The sequence below is a fragment of the Panthera tigris genome, chromosome B2, assembly GCF_018350195.1.
Source record: "Panthera tigris isolate Pti1 chromosome B2, P.tigris_Pti1_mat1.1, whole genome shotgun sequence".
NCBI classification, from domain to species: domain Eukaryota; kingdom Metazoa; phylum Chordata; class Mammalia; order Carnivora; family Felidae; genus Panthera; species Panthera tigris.
This window is the reverse complement of record NC_056664.1, coordinates 70,634,827-70,651,566: the sequence shown is the minus strand read 5'-3', so window position 1 is coordinate 70,651,566 and position 16,740 is coordinate 70,634,827. Positions and strand designations below refer to the sequence as shown.

The window sequence follows — 16,740 nt, the reverse complement described above, 5'->3', positions numbered from 1 at the left end:
GTCGGCCTCCACAGAGAAAGCGCCTTTCAGCCAACCGGCGGCTCCGACTCCGACATCTTCTCCGACTGGAAATAAATAAATAAATCGCACCTTTGGCCGGGGAGGAAAGGGCAGGGGTCTCGTCACACTGGGCGCGGGGGCGCTGGGCGCGGGGCCGGAGGCACTCTTTTTTGCGCCGGGGGGCGGGGGCGCGGGCCGAGGACCGGGCCAAGCCCGGGCCGCGAAGGCGGCGGACTCCTTTCTGCGGCGGAGGGATCCGCGGCGGAGGCGGCGGCGGCCGTAGCCGCTGCCTGAGAGTTGTTGTTTCCTCCTCCTCCTCCTCCGCCTCCGCCGCCGTTGCTTGAATGGTGGAGCCGAGGCTGGGCTCGTGAACACACACTGACAGCTATAGGGCAGGCGGCGGCACCATCCCCGCTTCCCCTCGGCGGCGGGGTGTCCCGCCGGCGGCCCTGAAGTGACCCATAAACATGTCTTGTGAGAGGAAAGGCCTCTCGGAGCTGCGATCGGGTAAGTCGGGGGGCTGCTGGGGCCGCTGGCACCGGGCGATTCCGCCCGCGGTCCCCCGCCCCCCGCCGCCCGGCCGCTAAGCCTGTGTGTCTCCCCGTTCCCCTCTCCCGCGCAGAGCTCTACTTCCTCATCGCCCGGTTCCTGGAAGATGGACCCTGTCAGCAGGCGGCTCAGGTACGGCGGCGCGCGGCGCGCGGCGCGGGCCGAGCCGGCGCTCGCCGCTCGCGGGCGTGGGGGAGGGCGGCGGCGGCGGCGGCGGGGCTGCGGCCCGGGGCGCGGGGCTCAGCTCTCCCCGCTTTGTTGTTGCAGGTGCTGATCCGCGAGGTGGCCGAGAAGGAGGTAAGGGCGGCGGCGGCCCGGCGCGTCTCGCCGCCGCGCGGCCGCCTCTGGGCCGTGCCGCCGCCACCGCCGCCGCTGGGGCGCGGGGCGCGGGGTTCGGGGTCCCCGCCGGGGCGCGGGGCGGGCGGGGGAGGGGAGCTGGCGGGCCCGGGCTGGGGGCCGGGCTCACGGGGCGTCCTCTCCCCGCAGCTGCTGCCCCGCCGCACCGACTGGACCGGGAAGGAGCATCCCAGGACCTACCAGAATCTGGTGAGACATTCACGTCGCGGAGCAAAGAAACTTTTCCCCGAGTCGAATAAAAATTGAATTTCCCGCAATTTTTTACAGAGACAAAAACTTGGCCCCAGAACGTGAAAGCTCCAAAGGCCACGGGGAGGGTTGGGAGGCCGGCGCGGGGGCTTCGGGGGGCAGTGGTCGGGGGGACACGCACCCCGAGGCCGCAGGGGCTGCCAACAATTTATTTGTGATATTTTGTTAATGTACTAGAAATAAAGATACGTCATGAGTGTTGTGCAGTGCAAGGCCGGAGGAGGAGGGGCCGGCGCGCGCGTCCGTGCGGGCGCGGGGGCGCGCGCGAGGCGGCGGCGGCGGCGGCGGGAGCGGCGCGAGGAAGGAGGGCGCGCTTGCTCGCTCGCTCGCTCGCTTGCTCTGCACGCGCGGTCGGCTCGGCTTTCTCCTGCCCCACACAATAGCTGGTGACTAACTGCTCCGAAGTGGCATTAGCATTTCACAAGCAGGCTATTCAGCCGCAGCGGAACCGTAGCAAGGCGTTATTTTTTTTTTTTTTCCTCTCTCGATTCTTTTGCTTTCCTTAAATTCAGAGCTAGGCTTTTTGTTTGAGGGGTTCGGATGTATGAGGATACTCGGCCGGAGGCTCCTCTTGCTTTTTTCCAAAACACATTCGCAGAAGTGTAAAAGCCTGTAACCCCCCTGAAAGCCAGAAGTTTAACCGGCTTTTTCTAATTTTGCTGATTCTCGTGCTATTCCGCGACTTCAGTAAAAACGGTTATTGGAAGTCACTGAAGAGTTTTGATTTTTACGCTTACATTTATTGTGGTATGGAACTTGGCAAGTAAAAGTTTTCCAGCTTATATTGGGATGCATTTTGTTTAATAGCTTGAAAAGTAGCTATTTTTTTTAATTTTGTGGGGTTTCACAGTGACTATGTTAGTAATTTCTAAACATGGTCTTATGAAAGTGGACCTGTTGTGGCTGGACGAGTAACGTATTTGTGTTCGGTAGTTGTATTTTTTCATATTGTCTCTCCTAAACCGACTTAGGTTGTTTGTATGAATATGTGTGTCTGGAGCAGTAAAAGCAATCACACGGCGGGGGTGGTGGGGGCGCTTAATCTGTGCAGTGCAACTGACTCGGAACTGATGTTTTGGGGTGGTTCTAACGAGTATAACGTTATTTCATGAGGGCTTCTGAAACGATTAGGAAGTTTCACCTACCTTGGAATGGAATGTCTTCTGTGAGGTGAAAGCATGACAAGATTTTGGTGGCATTTGTTTCATTTGGATGTAGAACATCTAACTTTTGAGTTTAAATCTCTTACGATTTAATATAGATTAAGCGTCCATTAGGTTTAGGAAATTTAATGGAGCCTTAACAATATATTTATTTCCACACTCTGTTTTCAAGTAGTGATCGAGGCTTTCATTAAATACTTTGCTACAGTGAATGCAGGGAGTTTGAAGCAAACTCTAAGATTCAGTGCCTGCAATATTTTAATTTGGAGGGGGGGGGTGTAAATATTTGACAAAATCCTAAGTGGGTTCCTTGACTTGTTACTTGAAAAAATTATGGAGCTTATAGTATTCTGTTTTTAAGAATTGGGCAGATTTTACAAAACTCATTCTTGCATCTCATAAAAACCTCAGTCACTGAAGATTGCTGTTTTCTTGTAAAATTAAAATGTGATATTACTGCATTTTTAAAATGAAGCAGCTGATGGTATTTTGCTAAATTATGGGAATGTGTAATACTTGCATGAATATCATGTTTTCTCCAGTAAAAACAGGGGCACTAATGTTCATTTTTAGTTTCTTGAGAGGGTTTTTCATTTCATATATTAATAAAATGAATTTATATTCCTTGTCTCTTTAACAGATTTAGAATAGTAAGTGGTGTCTTCTTTAGTGTGTTATTTTTCAAAATCCACCTATTTTGCATGGAAGTGGGGTTTTTTGCCTGGAGTGTTTTCTCCTTTTACCAGAACAGTCATCTTGGCATACTTAAGAGGCAGTTAAGAATTCTCGTTAAAATGTAAGAGTTCCTGGTTCATTTTCTCTTTTTGTTCATTCAGCATATTGTTCACTCCATATCTACTGGATAAAAGACACCTTTTGAAGTGCTTTTATATCCATCAAACTATATAACTAGGTGTGTGGGTATTTGGTTTAACTTAATTTGGGTTTTTGAAATTCAGTTAGCTCTAAGACATTTTGGAACACCATATGTCTAGGTGAGCACATGCAAAATCTCTTGTATAATGTTCTCTATTGTCTTAATTTATTCTTATGACTTAAAAAACTTCGTTGCCTTCAAGTTGAATTTACTTAACATTGGTTTTAAGTTAATTTGGTGAGTGAAACCAAAATAATAACTATTATTTGTGGTTTCAGTAGTGTCTATCTCTATCTGGAAATATGTTGCTCTGTTAACTGATAAATTGACTAATATGTTAAGTGGAAGAATATATAGGTCAGATTTAAATTTCTAGAAAACCTCAAATTACAGCTATTTAACATAGATCAGCATCTGTAGTCAGCCTACATGTAAATCACAGCAATTGAGTTTTGACCAAGAGGAAAGTGGAGTTTTAAGAGCACTTTTAAAGGATTACAGGTTTAAAAAAAAAAAAGGATGCATTTATTGCAAGTGTGATAAAGTTATTATAAAACATCATTGTATTACCATCTACCTTAAGATTTAAAACATTTTTAAGATTGAATGGAATTTGATACAAAGTGAAATGGTTTGTTTCTTATATGTTTAATCAGAGTTTATATTTTTAAAAATAGGTTGGTCTTAAAGCAAAAGGGAATATTATAAGCTTTCATCAGAATTGTTATTTTTTAAACGGAGCTAAGCATAGGTAACTTTTTATAGAACAGGAAAACTCAGATAATTTTTGGGCAAAGAGAAAGCTTTGTCATTTATTTCTTATTTTGAATAGTGAAATTAGTTGGTGTATTAAGTTTCGCTGTCTAGTTGTCACTTTAGTTAGTGGTGATTGCATACTTACGGGATCTTGAGGCAGAATCTTTATAAACACTTTTTACCAAATTTGGGATTCTGATTACATTTCTTGCTTACATGGCTGTTTTGTTTTGTTTGTATACCTATACATATATATATGTATATGTGTATGTATATGTATATACATAAAAACTGGGTTCATGTTAAACCCAGTTAAAATGTTAAATGTTAAAAATGATGTAATTTTTATTTTATGTAGTGGTATTTGCTTTTCCTAAAATCATTCCACTTACTAGAAATTTTTCTATTCAAATGAAAGGATTGGGAGTTAGATATGGATTGTGATTTTAGTCCTGTCAGCAGTTAGCCTGCAGGTTACTTCAAGCAGTTATGGAATTTCTCTGGGTCCCAGTTAGCTCATTTGTAAAATGAGTGAATTGAAATTTTTGTAATCTGAAAATTGATTTTGAACAAGAAATAGCAATACATTGTCTCTAAAAGCTCAACTCTTTCATTTTGTTGATGGTTATCCAAAACACAAAAAAGTAGATACGGAGAAAACCTACAGATTAGAAAATTATATAAATGCTTTTTATAGTGCCATTCTTAGGTTGTAGTATATTTCTTCTTAGAGACAGGTGAATATTTTTGATACCCTACCCACATTGTAGACTGCCTCTTTACTCTGTAATTAGTATATTTTTCTCCATGGTTTAAGTACTAGTTTTCATAAATTATTGCTAGTCTTAAATTCAGAGAAGAATAAGAACCATGAATAAGATATATTTATAGATCATAAGTGTGCATGTATTTAGAGTATGCTGATTAATGTGAAAGTTAAGATTCAAAACCTAGGAGACAAGTTTTAGAAAAAAACCAAAAACATGTTTTTGAATGAGGTATTTTTGTTCTATATTGAAGATAATACGGCACTTTTAAAACTTAACCAGTAAAATTTTGGGGGTGGGAGATGACGAGTAATGAAGTGAATGTGCAGAATAGAGTTACATTTCGTTTTTTAATAGAGTATCAGTGAAATAGTAAGATTTGCTTGGTAGTCGCTAAAACACAGCTTTTGTATCCTATAGTCCTTGGGGTGCCTGGGTGGTTCAGTCAGCTGTGTCCGACTTGATTTTGGCTAAGGTCACGATCTTACCGTTGATGGATTCGAGCCCCTCATCGGGCTCTGCGCTTATAGCACAGAGCCTGCTTGGGATTCTCTCTATCTCAAAATAAATTAAACTTAAAAAAAAAAATCTCCTAATTCTTTTAATGAAAACTACAAAGTTAACATGTTAGGGAAACATGCTGAAGGGCTGAAATGGGCAAAACTTGATCCTTTCTTATCTATGCAGTTATTCTGTTGGTATATATACCATTATTTTAAGAAGTTGGAGGCATTTACAAATATTTTTAAAGGAAACAAAGTACCTGTTAAATTCTTTATACTCCCAAATGATTGTAAAGTGGCCTGAACATAAGGAGGAGTTGGATTATCCCATCGCCAACTACATAATGGTGTTTTACATGACTGTAATGAGGCAGAATAGTACTGCAGGAGCTTGTTTCCAGTCTGTAAAATGGGCTAAAAATAGCCCTATTTTGTAGGATTCGGTGACTGATAACTGACTGGCACAAATCAAGTACGACGTAAAGGTTTGTGTTTGCAATTATCAGGACTTTAATCGTGGTAGTAAAGGTTCCAATTATAGTTTTATGATGCATTAAAGTTTAAGAAAAACATCTTTATTTGAGAAGTAAGTATGCATAATTTTCTGAACATAGCAGCTGCAGCGTAAGAAAGACCACTTCAAAACTTCAGAAGATACTATCGGTAGAATTATATTGTAGATCCAATAATTAAGTCTAAGGTAGAAAAAAGTATAATAAATACCAAAAGTAAATAATTTTTAAAACATTGTGGCTAGAATTCTAGAAAAAATTTGGTGGTCTGTATAGTGATTCTATGACTGTTTTTTGTGGACTAATTAACATTAAAAAATGTTTGGGTAGTTGAAGTATCCAAAACTGGTTAGAGAATACATGAAACTTTTTCTTTTGGTAGTCAGATGACATTTAGGGATTTGTGAAGGGAACTTGGCTGTTGCTTCTGTCTCCTTCTGTTCAAAGATTTGTATAATTTAAACTCCTCACAATGGTTTGTATTTTTGAAATTGTCAGAGAGGACATGTTTTGTCAGTCTGGTTTAAAGTTACATGTTTTAAACAGAGCTTAATACAGACTTTTTGAATTAATCTTTAAGTGAGCACTAGGTTAAATTAATCCTATGAATGCCAATTTTTTAATCCACTCAAAATTCCTTTGTCAGATCACAAGTTTTTGTTTCTTTTATGTAGAAGCACCTTATCTAGTCTACTGCAGTCATTTTTCTTTTTCCCAAATTTTATAGTTACCTGTCATTGTCACTGCAGAATTGTAACAGATAAAATTGCATCCTACACAACTTGTTCTGGACAAGTAATACCAGACAGGTTAATTTCATTCTTGTAGTTTCCCTGTTTAGGTTTCTGAATTCACAGAAAAGTGTATGTAATACTAATAAGCAAAGTGGACGTTAGTTAACAGTACTAAGTATCCATTTTAATGGGCTTTTTAATTATATTCAAGAAAATCAGGCATTAAAATGAGTGTATTTTTCTTCTAGGGTATTTAAGTTGCTTTTATAATTACATCTAAAAGTAATAAAGGCTATTATATGATACAAACCAAATTTAAAATTTTAGAAAAAAATTTAAAATGTGTAAAGATTATCGATTTCTGCTTTGTGAAAAGCTATGTTATGGGTACAATTATGAGTAATTTGTGAAAACTAATAAATTATCTTAGAATGGATAAGTATATGTTACTGAGCATATGGAATATAGAAGAGTCTATTTTAGAACAGATTGGAGAAAATGATACTTTTTTTTTCTCTATGGAATTTGAGGATTCAGTGTACTAAAAAATCAAAATTATGATATAGAAGAATGAAATATGTAAGTGAGAACGTTTGGTCTCTGTAGTGACAGAGAAGGCAATCTTCAGATATGATGCTGGTCCATCTTTATTTGCCTTACACACACAGAAGCAGCCTATTTGAGCTCAGGGATGACAGATAAGGAAAAGGGTGGTTGGTTGGATGAGAAGTTTTTCATACTAAGAATATGTAGTTAGCAACATGATCTGATGCTCCTTCTGTTTAAGTTAAAACTAAATTGTAAATGGAATGAGGTTTATAATATAGCTTAGGTTATTCGTGATAGCATGGATGATGGCAGCAGGAGGCACGTATTCTGGACTCCAGGTGGCCTGTGATCATGGTGGCATGACCCATTTGATCTTTATCAGGGATAGAGAACAGGCACATAGCCTGTCTTGGCAGAGGTTATAGTAGAAATGCAAGAAATATTTACCTTGTGTCATTTGATTCTGGTTTAGATTTTGAGTAAATTCTAGGCAACTTGGAGAAACATGCATTTTTTTTTTTTTTTAAACAACTTCACTGCCATTGTATGTGTGGTGTTAGTTATTTTGAGTATACTGTTTGAAACTGAAACATGACTAAAAATGAAACTAGTCGTTCTCTTAAGAGTATTTATATTGACATTTTAAGAATACTTTAAGAATTTTCCGTCTTTAAATTAATAGACGATGACTTTTCCAACAGAATCCCGAATTGGAAATTTAAATTCTAGTTTAGTAAATAATGTTTTAAAGAGGATTTCTTAACTGTACAAATTTTGCTTAGGAAACATGATTTAATTTAAAAACAAAACTTCAAAATGTAATATTTCAAAAAGTTAAATTTTATCATGTAGTGTTTTAAATTAATTTTTATAGAGAATCCTTTGTAGTTTCTGGACACCTAAATTCTTGATAAAGTTTTTTTTTTTTTTTTGTAGCAAAATATAGTCGGATTGTGATGAATAAAATTTGGAAGAGCATCATGAATATTCTTTAAAAGACAGATTTGTATTGATAATACTAGCTGAGTTCTCTAAATGAATTCTTAGGTGGTTAATTAAATTGTGAATAGAAGACAGTCTTTCAAGCATGTTTATTGACAGTTAATTAAGGGTAAATAGACCACCAAGATTAATTTTGACACTTAATAAGATTCTGTATTAATTTTATTATACTTCTAATTACAAAGAAATCATAGGCATGTAAAGAGTCCTTGTGAGAATAGTTACCAGATTAGAGGATTTGACTCGAAAAATGTTTATGTAGGTTCTATTGAGTATAATCCTAAGAGCTGTGTGACAGTGGAGCAGGGACTAAAGTTTTGAGAAGGAAACTAACGTAGTGAAAATAACAGTAATCTTGGAATCAGGAGACCTTGGGTTTGATTACTAATTTTTCCTATTTTCTAAATGTATGACTTTTAAGAAGCTGTAACCTTTGGACTTCAGTTTTCTGTATCTGTGAAATGGGGAAAATACTTGATCTTATTTGCTTGTGAAGATAAATTTTGAGAATACTTGACACAAAGTAAGTATTCCGTGTATTTTCTACGTGGAAGGCTATCACAATTTTTTAAAAAAATTGCTCAGAAAATGTAAACTAGTTTTAAAGATGGTGGATGTAATTTTAGCCTATACTTTGTAAATCTGTTGATTTATAATTAGAAGTTTAAAGTTTTGAGAATTTGAGATCTGGTTTTAAAAATAGGTCTTACAGAATGATTAATGGTAAATAGGGCTTTTAAATTTATGATTTTGTTCATATGTTAGAATAGTTGTAAAAATAAGAATTGTATTTCACTAAGCTGACCTTTTAGAATTTAGAACTATAGTGGAGAGCAGAAGTAACTAGCCTTTCAGATTTGAAAAAAATTGAGAAAACGTGAAAAAACTGACATTTTTAGAACAGATCAGGTGTTCAGGACCTAGTAGTGCTAAATATTTGTGGATCTTATTTTCATAGGGACTTCTTAAATTATATGCTAGAGGAAGGACTGATATTTCTAGAGCTCATAGGTAAATCAAGTAGTTTCATTGTATTGATCTGCCTCATTTTGGAAAGGTCCTTAAAATGGTTTCCAAAATGTTTTTTCCCTGCGTAGGTCTAGAAAGATTCTCAACATGAAAGATCAACATGGAGCATGTAATGTGAAGTGTAATTTAAATGACAGACAACTCCATGTCAGCTACCATCACTACCTCCCAAGGTGGTGACTTGGCAGTCTCAGTCTTGTAGATGAGGACATTGAGATGTGGAATAAATGTTTTCCCGCGCTCAGCAAGTTTAAACGTAGACTGTTGGACTTTAGAGCTTTCAATCAAACTACTGACCTTTTCTTTAAAAATTGAGTAGAATTCTTAATGACAGTATGTCTGGTGGAATGCAGTGGCTTCCAAGTTTTTTATATTTTCTTCCCACTGATAAAATTTACCTTTTAACGGTAATTTCCATTGACAATGTCAAAATTTTCTTGGCTGGGAAGAACGGCTGTTTATATGAAGTAGCATAGCAAGCAGAAGCAGATAGTTTTAGGCAGGGATGCAAGAGAGTAAACTACTCAAAGACCTCAGTCTTTCCTTGCTCCTTCCTTGCTATAGTTTACATTTTCAGAAGAGGATCCTGTTGTTCAAATTGTGATAGACAATTCTAGAAATGTTTTACATATGCAGCTGGAAAAAGGAGTGATAAAGGCTTATGATTTGGGCGAAGGCTTGAGCAGAGTTGTCTCTTTCACAGAATTCTGCTATCCTTGCTAGTGGAAATTTTGATAGAACCAAGAATTGTTTAGATCAGGGGTGGTAAACTATGTTGGTTGCAGGTAAATTGTGTAGGAAACCTGTTTTTGTAAGGCCTCGAAGCTAAAGTTATTACATTTTTAGAGTTGGTAAAAATATGTATGTACAACTGATAGGCGCCTCCAAAGCCCAAAATATTTACCATCCGACCCTTCACAGAAAATGTTTGCTGACCTCTGTTCTAGATATCCTAACATATTTACACAGGGACACCTTTAATTCAGGTTTTAACCATTAATTATGGACCCTTAACCCAAAGATTGTTGTTACTGTATCAAGTGATTTTCTTTTGGGATTAGAGGTGGGAGTGGGGATATGAGAAGTTTGAAAAAGCTCTGACTAGCCCCCTGGTGTTAAGAGTGAATCTCAGTGAGATGACATCAGAGTTTGCATCCTTAAATCAGGCTCTTGCATCTGAGTAGGAGAGAAGATGAGATGTTTATGAACATTTAAAAGGGGAGCACAGCTAAAAAATAGTGCATTTTCCTTATTTTCTTTTCAGGATAGTAATCATAAATTTTATGGTTTAATCTGTTTGTACCTTCTAACTTTAAGAGTTTAAAATTTTAATCTTAGAAATATTGAGAAAAGTAGGGCTGATCACATTGATTTCCTTTAACCATAGTAGGAGAGAGTATTTAGGGTTGTCACTCTATCTTTGTAATTTTATTTTCCATCCTTAGTTGTTTATCTTTTTAAAAAAGTTTTGTCTATTTACTCTGTACACCCAGCGTGGGGCTTGAACTCACAAACCTGAGATCAAGAGTCGCATACTCTTCTTAGCCAGCCAGATGCCCCTCTATCCTTAGTTGTTTTAAGTGTAGCCCTTTACCTGTAGGAATTTGTGCCTTTGTGCTAATTTGTTTAGTACTGAAAGTGAACTTTAGAATGTTTCTTTTTCGGCGTAGTTTAATGTCTGTGTTGAAAACTATTCAGAATGTCTATTTTTAAGCTTTCTTCTATATTGATATATATGTATTTGAGGCAATAGGTACTACAGGCAGTGTAAATGAGGGCTGGAGTTACAGTGCCTTGGTTTGATTCTCATCTCTGCCATCCACTAAATGTGTGTGATCTTGGGAACCTTGTTTTATATTATTGTATAATAATTTCTTCATTAACGGGAATAATAGTTCATATCTCTTAGGGTTATTAAAATAACTGAGCTTTTACATGTAAAATTTACCAACTTACCACAAGGCCTAGCATTTAGAGTGTAGTCAATATGTGTTAGCTAGATAGTGTTAATATTTATCACCCTTAACTTTATAATTTGATCATACTTTTTATACATTGAATGTCTTAAGAAATTGAAAGCAACATGGGTCATGGAAAGTAATCAGTATATTAGAATTGAGGATGTTGTTTTGTTTTTCCCAAATAATAGTGTACAAACCATTACCAAGAATCCAAATATATACATTTTGTTTAAGGGATTTTATTACGATCTCATTTCCGATTTCCCTTTTGATTTTAATTTCCTTTTAGTTATTTACTAGTATAAACAAATAAAATAAAAATTTATTCAAACTAAAAAGCTTAATATTAAAGATACGGTATCTTACTAATTTGAAAATTAAAAATCACATATATGTGTAGTCATATATGAGCCATTTTAATTTTTTGAACCATTTTCATTTTTTAAAATTTGTGTTTGTCTTTACATTTTATTGACCATAGTGACATGGATTAATACTCCTTAAGAATAATGATTTAAGGTAGCAAAAGAAAGTTTTCATTTATTTTTATAAGTATGTATTGGGTGTGTGTGTGTGTGTGTGTGTGTGTGTGTGTATGTATGTGTGTATGTATGTGTGTGATGCAGTTTGGACCAAAAAGAGACTTGATTCTTACACTCTTGTAGTTAATGGCGAAGTTGAGAAGAAAAACATTGAATTATTAAACTTTTAGATGTATAATAACAAACTGGTACATGAGTTAAGAAAAAGTTGCCAAGAGTATGTACCCAAGATAACACATTTAGACTGGTAAGATAAAGGAAAACTAGGGAGATTACATTGAAGAGAAGATTTGAAGCACATTGAAGAGTTGTTTGGGCAAGGAAATGTGGGGAAATGTAGAGAGTATGCCACATGGGAAAAGCCTGAGAGCAGAGAGTGCAGGTAAAGAACCTGAAAAAAGGCCAGTGTGTCTAAATGTGGTAAGTGGGGGCTGGAGTGTGTAGGACTAAGAATGTGCCAGATGAAGTAGAGAAATATGAATGGACCATACGTGCCTTTCAGGATTTGTAGACCATGTTAAGGAGTCGGATATCTAAAGAGCAAGGAAAGTCTCTGAAGTGTTTGTTTTTGTTTTTTAATTTATTTTTTAATGTTTATTCATTTTTGAGAGACTGCGCGTGAATGGGGGAGGGGCAGAGAGGGAGGGAGACAGCATCTGAAGCAGGCTCCAGGCTCTGAGCTGTCAGCTCTGAGCTGTCAGCACAGAGCCCCACACATTTCTCGAACTCACTAACTGCAAGATCATGACCTGAGCCAAAGTTGGACGCTCAACCCACTGAGCCACTCAGGTGCGCCCCGTCTCTGAAGTGTTTTTAAATTTTTTATAAGTGTTTATTTTTGAGAGAGAGGCAGAGCGTGAACTAGGGAGGGGCAGAGAAAAAGGGAGACAGAATCTGAAGCAGGCTCCAGTCTCTGAGCGGTTAGCACAGAGCCCTGTGCAGGGCTCAAACCCACGAACTGCAAGCTACAGTCGGACACTCAACTGACTCGAGCCACCCGGGTGCCCCTCTGAAGTGTTTTAAGTAAGGGTGACTTGACCAGATAAAGCTTTTGGAGAGATCATTATGATTGCAGTATACAGAGTACCTCTGGGATAGAAGAGATTACAGATTCGAATGAGGTTGGAGGCATGAGTAGATGTGGGAGAGAGAGGGGTTTATTGCAATGATGATTTTGAATTGGATTGTTGTGGAGAATAGGAAGGGAAAATCAATTGAACTTGGTGACTACTTGGATATTGGGAAGGAGATGGAGGAATGGGCAATGTAAAAAATACAACCTTTTCACTTGAGGCTGGATGGATAGTGTTGCCGTTTGTCAGGGTAGAGAACATTTTGGGAGGTGAGTGTTGACATGAGGATTATGAGTTCATTTTGCATATGTTGAGCTGAGGAGGGCTTGGGATCCAAAGAGAGATATCTTTTAAGGAAGTTTGATGTGTAAGCCTAGGCTACAGTTACAAATTTTGGAATCATTGGTATAATAATTGTCCAAGTAGGAAGTATTGAGTGAGAAGAAATAGGGTCTGGAGCTGGACTCTGGTAGAACTCTGGTAGAACAAGTGAACGAGATCTAAGCCTGTGTTTACCTATATAGGTCATGGACAAGTAAATGGGCAGTCTTAGGATATTGCAGGGGTCTTAGGAACCTTCAAAACAGGGAAAGATAGAGTTGTTTGGGGGGAAGAGGATCATAGCTATGATTAGATTCTCACTGAGGTCTAGATAACAAAATATATGAAGAACAATATGATAGAAGTACTACAGACTGCTGGTTAGTGGGGTAAAAGAACATTTTGGGAAGGAGTATAATGTGCTATGGAAATACAAAGATAGAATGTCCAAAAAAGGGGGGCAGAGGTATTGTAGTAGGTCATAGAAGGCAGTGAGGCATAGACTGAGACATGAAGAAGAATGAGTTGGGGAAGGTGGATGGGCAGAGAAAAGATTTCCAGCAGACGAATCAGCTTGTATAAAGTTTCAAAAGCCAGAAAGCCCCTGAGGATTTTAAGAACTGAAAGTATCTGACTTTTAAAGTGAAAGTTGGTTTTGGAAAATTGAAATATACTAAATCACCAAGGGAAGACTAAGTCTGAGAAAGTGGATTCATAGTATTTTATTCAAAGACACAATTCTGCAATAAAGATATTCAGGTTCACTACCTGAAATGAGTCTTGCAAAATGACTCCAAAACAGGATAATCACAAAACTGAAGTTATTAAGTAATGAACTTTATGATTAAAATAAAATTTTTAAAAGAAATTTTGATTAGTTTAAAGAAAGCACATTAGAATAATGATATACAATTTAGAACTAGAAGGGACTCTAAATATTCTAGGCTTTTTCCTTTAAATTTTATTTTTAAGCAAATTAGGGAAGATTAAATATAATTTTAAAAATTCATATTTGGTAATTTCTTCTAATTTTTTTTTTTGCTTAGCTAATCACCTTAGTGTTTGAAAAAGTATGTTTTGAGTCAAGATGGTGATATTAGGGAAAAGGAATCATAGCTTAATAAGTTTAGGAAATTGTATTAAAATCAAACAGATTTATCTCAGGATTTTTCAGAGGTACATAATATAGTATATATAGTTTGTATTGGGACCTCTTTTCTGCCATTCTTCATTCCACTAGTACTTACTGACCATCTACTATATGCCACACGCTGTATTATTTTAAATTGTCGGTGTAACAGTATGGCTCTCTGTTGTCTCTATGACAGGAATGTATTATGATAAAAAGTAGGTTGGTTTCTCTTAATTGGCTTCAGCTTAGAAGGATGAATAGTAGCTAACTTTATAAAAACACCATTCATGTTCTTCTATAGTTTGGGTATAACAGATACTGCAAGATGGAATGAAATGATTTAACCCTTCACTTCCCTCCCCAGATCAATCTTATAAGGAATTCATATTAAAAGTGCCATTACCGTGTGTACTTGAGTAGCATTTCTCAAACACTTGGCCTCAGAACCGCTTTATGTTAATAAAAATTACTGAATTTTCTTTGTTTACATGGAATTATCTGTTCATATGATTTAAAAATTAAGGTAGATTATAAAATATTTTATTCATTTAAATATAATAAACTCACTTCATGTTGATTAACATTTTTTATAACAGTTTTCTAAAAGTTTTGAAGAGTGGCATTGATTTACATTTTCAGGGATGTTTAATGTCTGGCTTAATAGGTTTCTTATATCTGCAGCCTCATTTAGTCTGTTGTGATATCACATGCCACTTGACCTTTGGAAAAATCCACCATGAGAAAGTGAAAAAGAAAAATAATATATTAGTATTATTTATGACTTTTACTTTAGGAACCTTCAGGAGTTCCCAGAACTCACTTTGAGAACAGCTGAACTATAATATTTAGGTGGTACATTGACAAATTTTTTATAACTTGATACCCTAATCATGAAATGATAAAATAGTATACTTTTTTTCTGTAATTCTCTTTAGATTCTTCTAAAAGACTTTCAGGATGGATAATAAAAATATTAGAATTTCATATCTTGGTTTCAAATGCTATCATAAATTAAACAGTGTTTTGAAGTTGTTCCAAAGTGCCCAAACTTTTTGTGGTAGGTAGATTTATTTTATAGTCGAAGCTTAGTTAAATCAGTAGTTGCAGTTTGGCCTTTCTCTCTAAGGTTTTTTGTGAATTACAAAATTCATCATAGAGGCTATATAATTGTTTTTAAATTTTGTGATGAGTACATGAACTATCGGGTTTTTTTTTTTTTGTTTTGTCCTTAATTATTCTGGAGATATTCCTTATGTAAAAGATTCAAAACATTTATTATATTTTGTAGTTGGATGACTTGTTTGAAGCTTTTGAAAATTAAAATTTAAACATCATTTTAGGTTATAATGCTATATAGTTTTTCTTCAGTCAGTATTTGCATTGACTAGAATCTGCTAATTTATAACTTGCTATATTTAGGTTACATTAATTCTTTAGCAGTTTTTCTCCTCACTGAAGTAAATGATGGTTGGGGTAACTATTCTGTGAGTCAAGTGGTTGAACAGAACAAACATGAACTTTGACCCCAAGTAAAATGAAATGTGGACTAGCCAGAACAAATTATTCTATTTTTTAAAGTATATTTTATTTATTACAAAGAACTATATCACTTTATTTAGCAAGTATTTTATATGTCTTTCACATAATAGGTGAAGTATTACAGACATTTAGCACCTGATCACTTGCTGCAAATATGTCATCGGCTAGGACCTCTTCTTGAACAAGAAATTCCACAAAGCGTTCCTGGAGTACAAACTTTATTAGGAGCTGGAAGACAGTCCTTGCTACGCACAAATAAAAGTATGAACAATTTGTAATAGGATTTAGACATTCTTTTTTGTGTATGTGTCCTACCTTTGGATCCATAAAAATATGTGTGTTTAATAGGCTGCAAGCATGTTGTGTGGAAAGGATCTGCTCTGGCTGCATTGCATTGTGGAAGACCACCTGAGTCACCAATTAACTATGGTAGCCCACCCAGCATTGGTGAGTTGTTTGAGTTCATTACCAAGTTGATATCCTCTTGGTAAAGAGCTTTTGAATATAAAAATGTTTTAGTTACTTCAAGAGAATTTCATATTATGTGCATTAGCATTCAAGTAAGGAAAAAGCTATCATTTCTTTTTACTATGTCAGTAATCTTAGTAGTGAAGTCATGATATGTAATTATGGATTGTATGTATTGTACGTAATGTAGGCTAACTAGCTTATTGATATTCTATTTTTACAGAAAAACTGTTTTCCTAAAATGTATTAGATTGATTTTGTGGGTGACTGTATCACAATACACATTAGTTACGATGGTGGAAAACAAAAATAGTTCAGTTATTTTTTTATAAAGCATAGTGTATTTTTCTGCCTTTAAAATTTCAAAGAAGGAAAACTGATGCAGATAGGTCTTCCTTTTGAAATACCTCCTAGATTCATCCCTTGTCTCTTCTACCTGGTCCTTGGTCTTCCTGGATTACTGTAGCATTTCCAAACCAGTCTTGCTTTCAGTGTCTTCTCCCTCTTTCCCTTCCGAGTCATACTTAGAATACTGTAATATTAATCTTCTTTAATTCTACCCTTGCTGTGTTGTCCTTCTACTCAAGGTAGTATAAAGAGGTTGTTTAAGGAATTTTAATGGTGTCATACTTCCTCTAGCACCAATCTAAACTTCTA

General features: G+C 36.9%; 1 protein-coding gene across 3 annotated transcripts in view; it reads left to right on the top strand.

The window, feature by feature from the left end:
• The first annotated feature begins 266 nt into the window (after window positions 1-266).
• Window positions 267-16,740, top strand: part of LOC102951886 (pleckstrin homology domain interacting protein) — a 138,501-nt gene continuing 122,027 nt past the window's right edge. For 2 of the 3 annotated variants that reach the window (XM_042986702.1, XM_042986701.1), the window contains exons 1-6: window positions 267-507; window positions 623-681; window positions 817-846; window positions 1,036-1,095; window positions 15,726-15,876; window positions 15,964-16,062. In XM_042986702.1, coding sequence (XP_042842636.1) covers window positions 468-507; window positions 623-681; window positions 817-846; window positions 1,036-1,095; window positions 15,726-15,876; window positions 15,964-16,062 — 439 coding nt within the window. In that variant the 5' untranslated portion in view covers window positions 267-467. The remainder of the gene's footprint in view (window positions 508-622; window positions 682-816; window positions 847-1,035; window positions 1,096-15,725; window positions 15,877-15,963; window positions 16,063-16,740) is intronic. The other variant, XM_042986700.1, reaches the window with a different exon arrangement.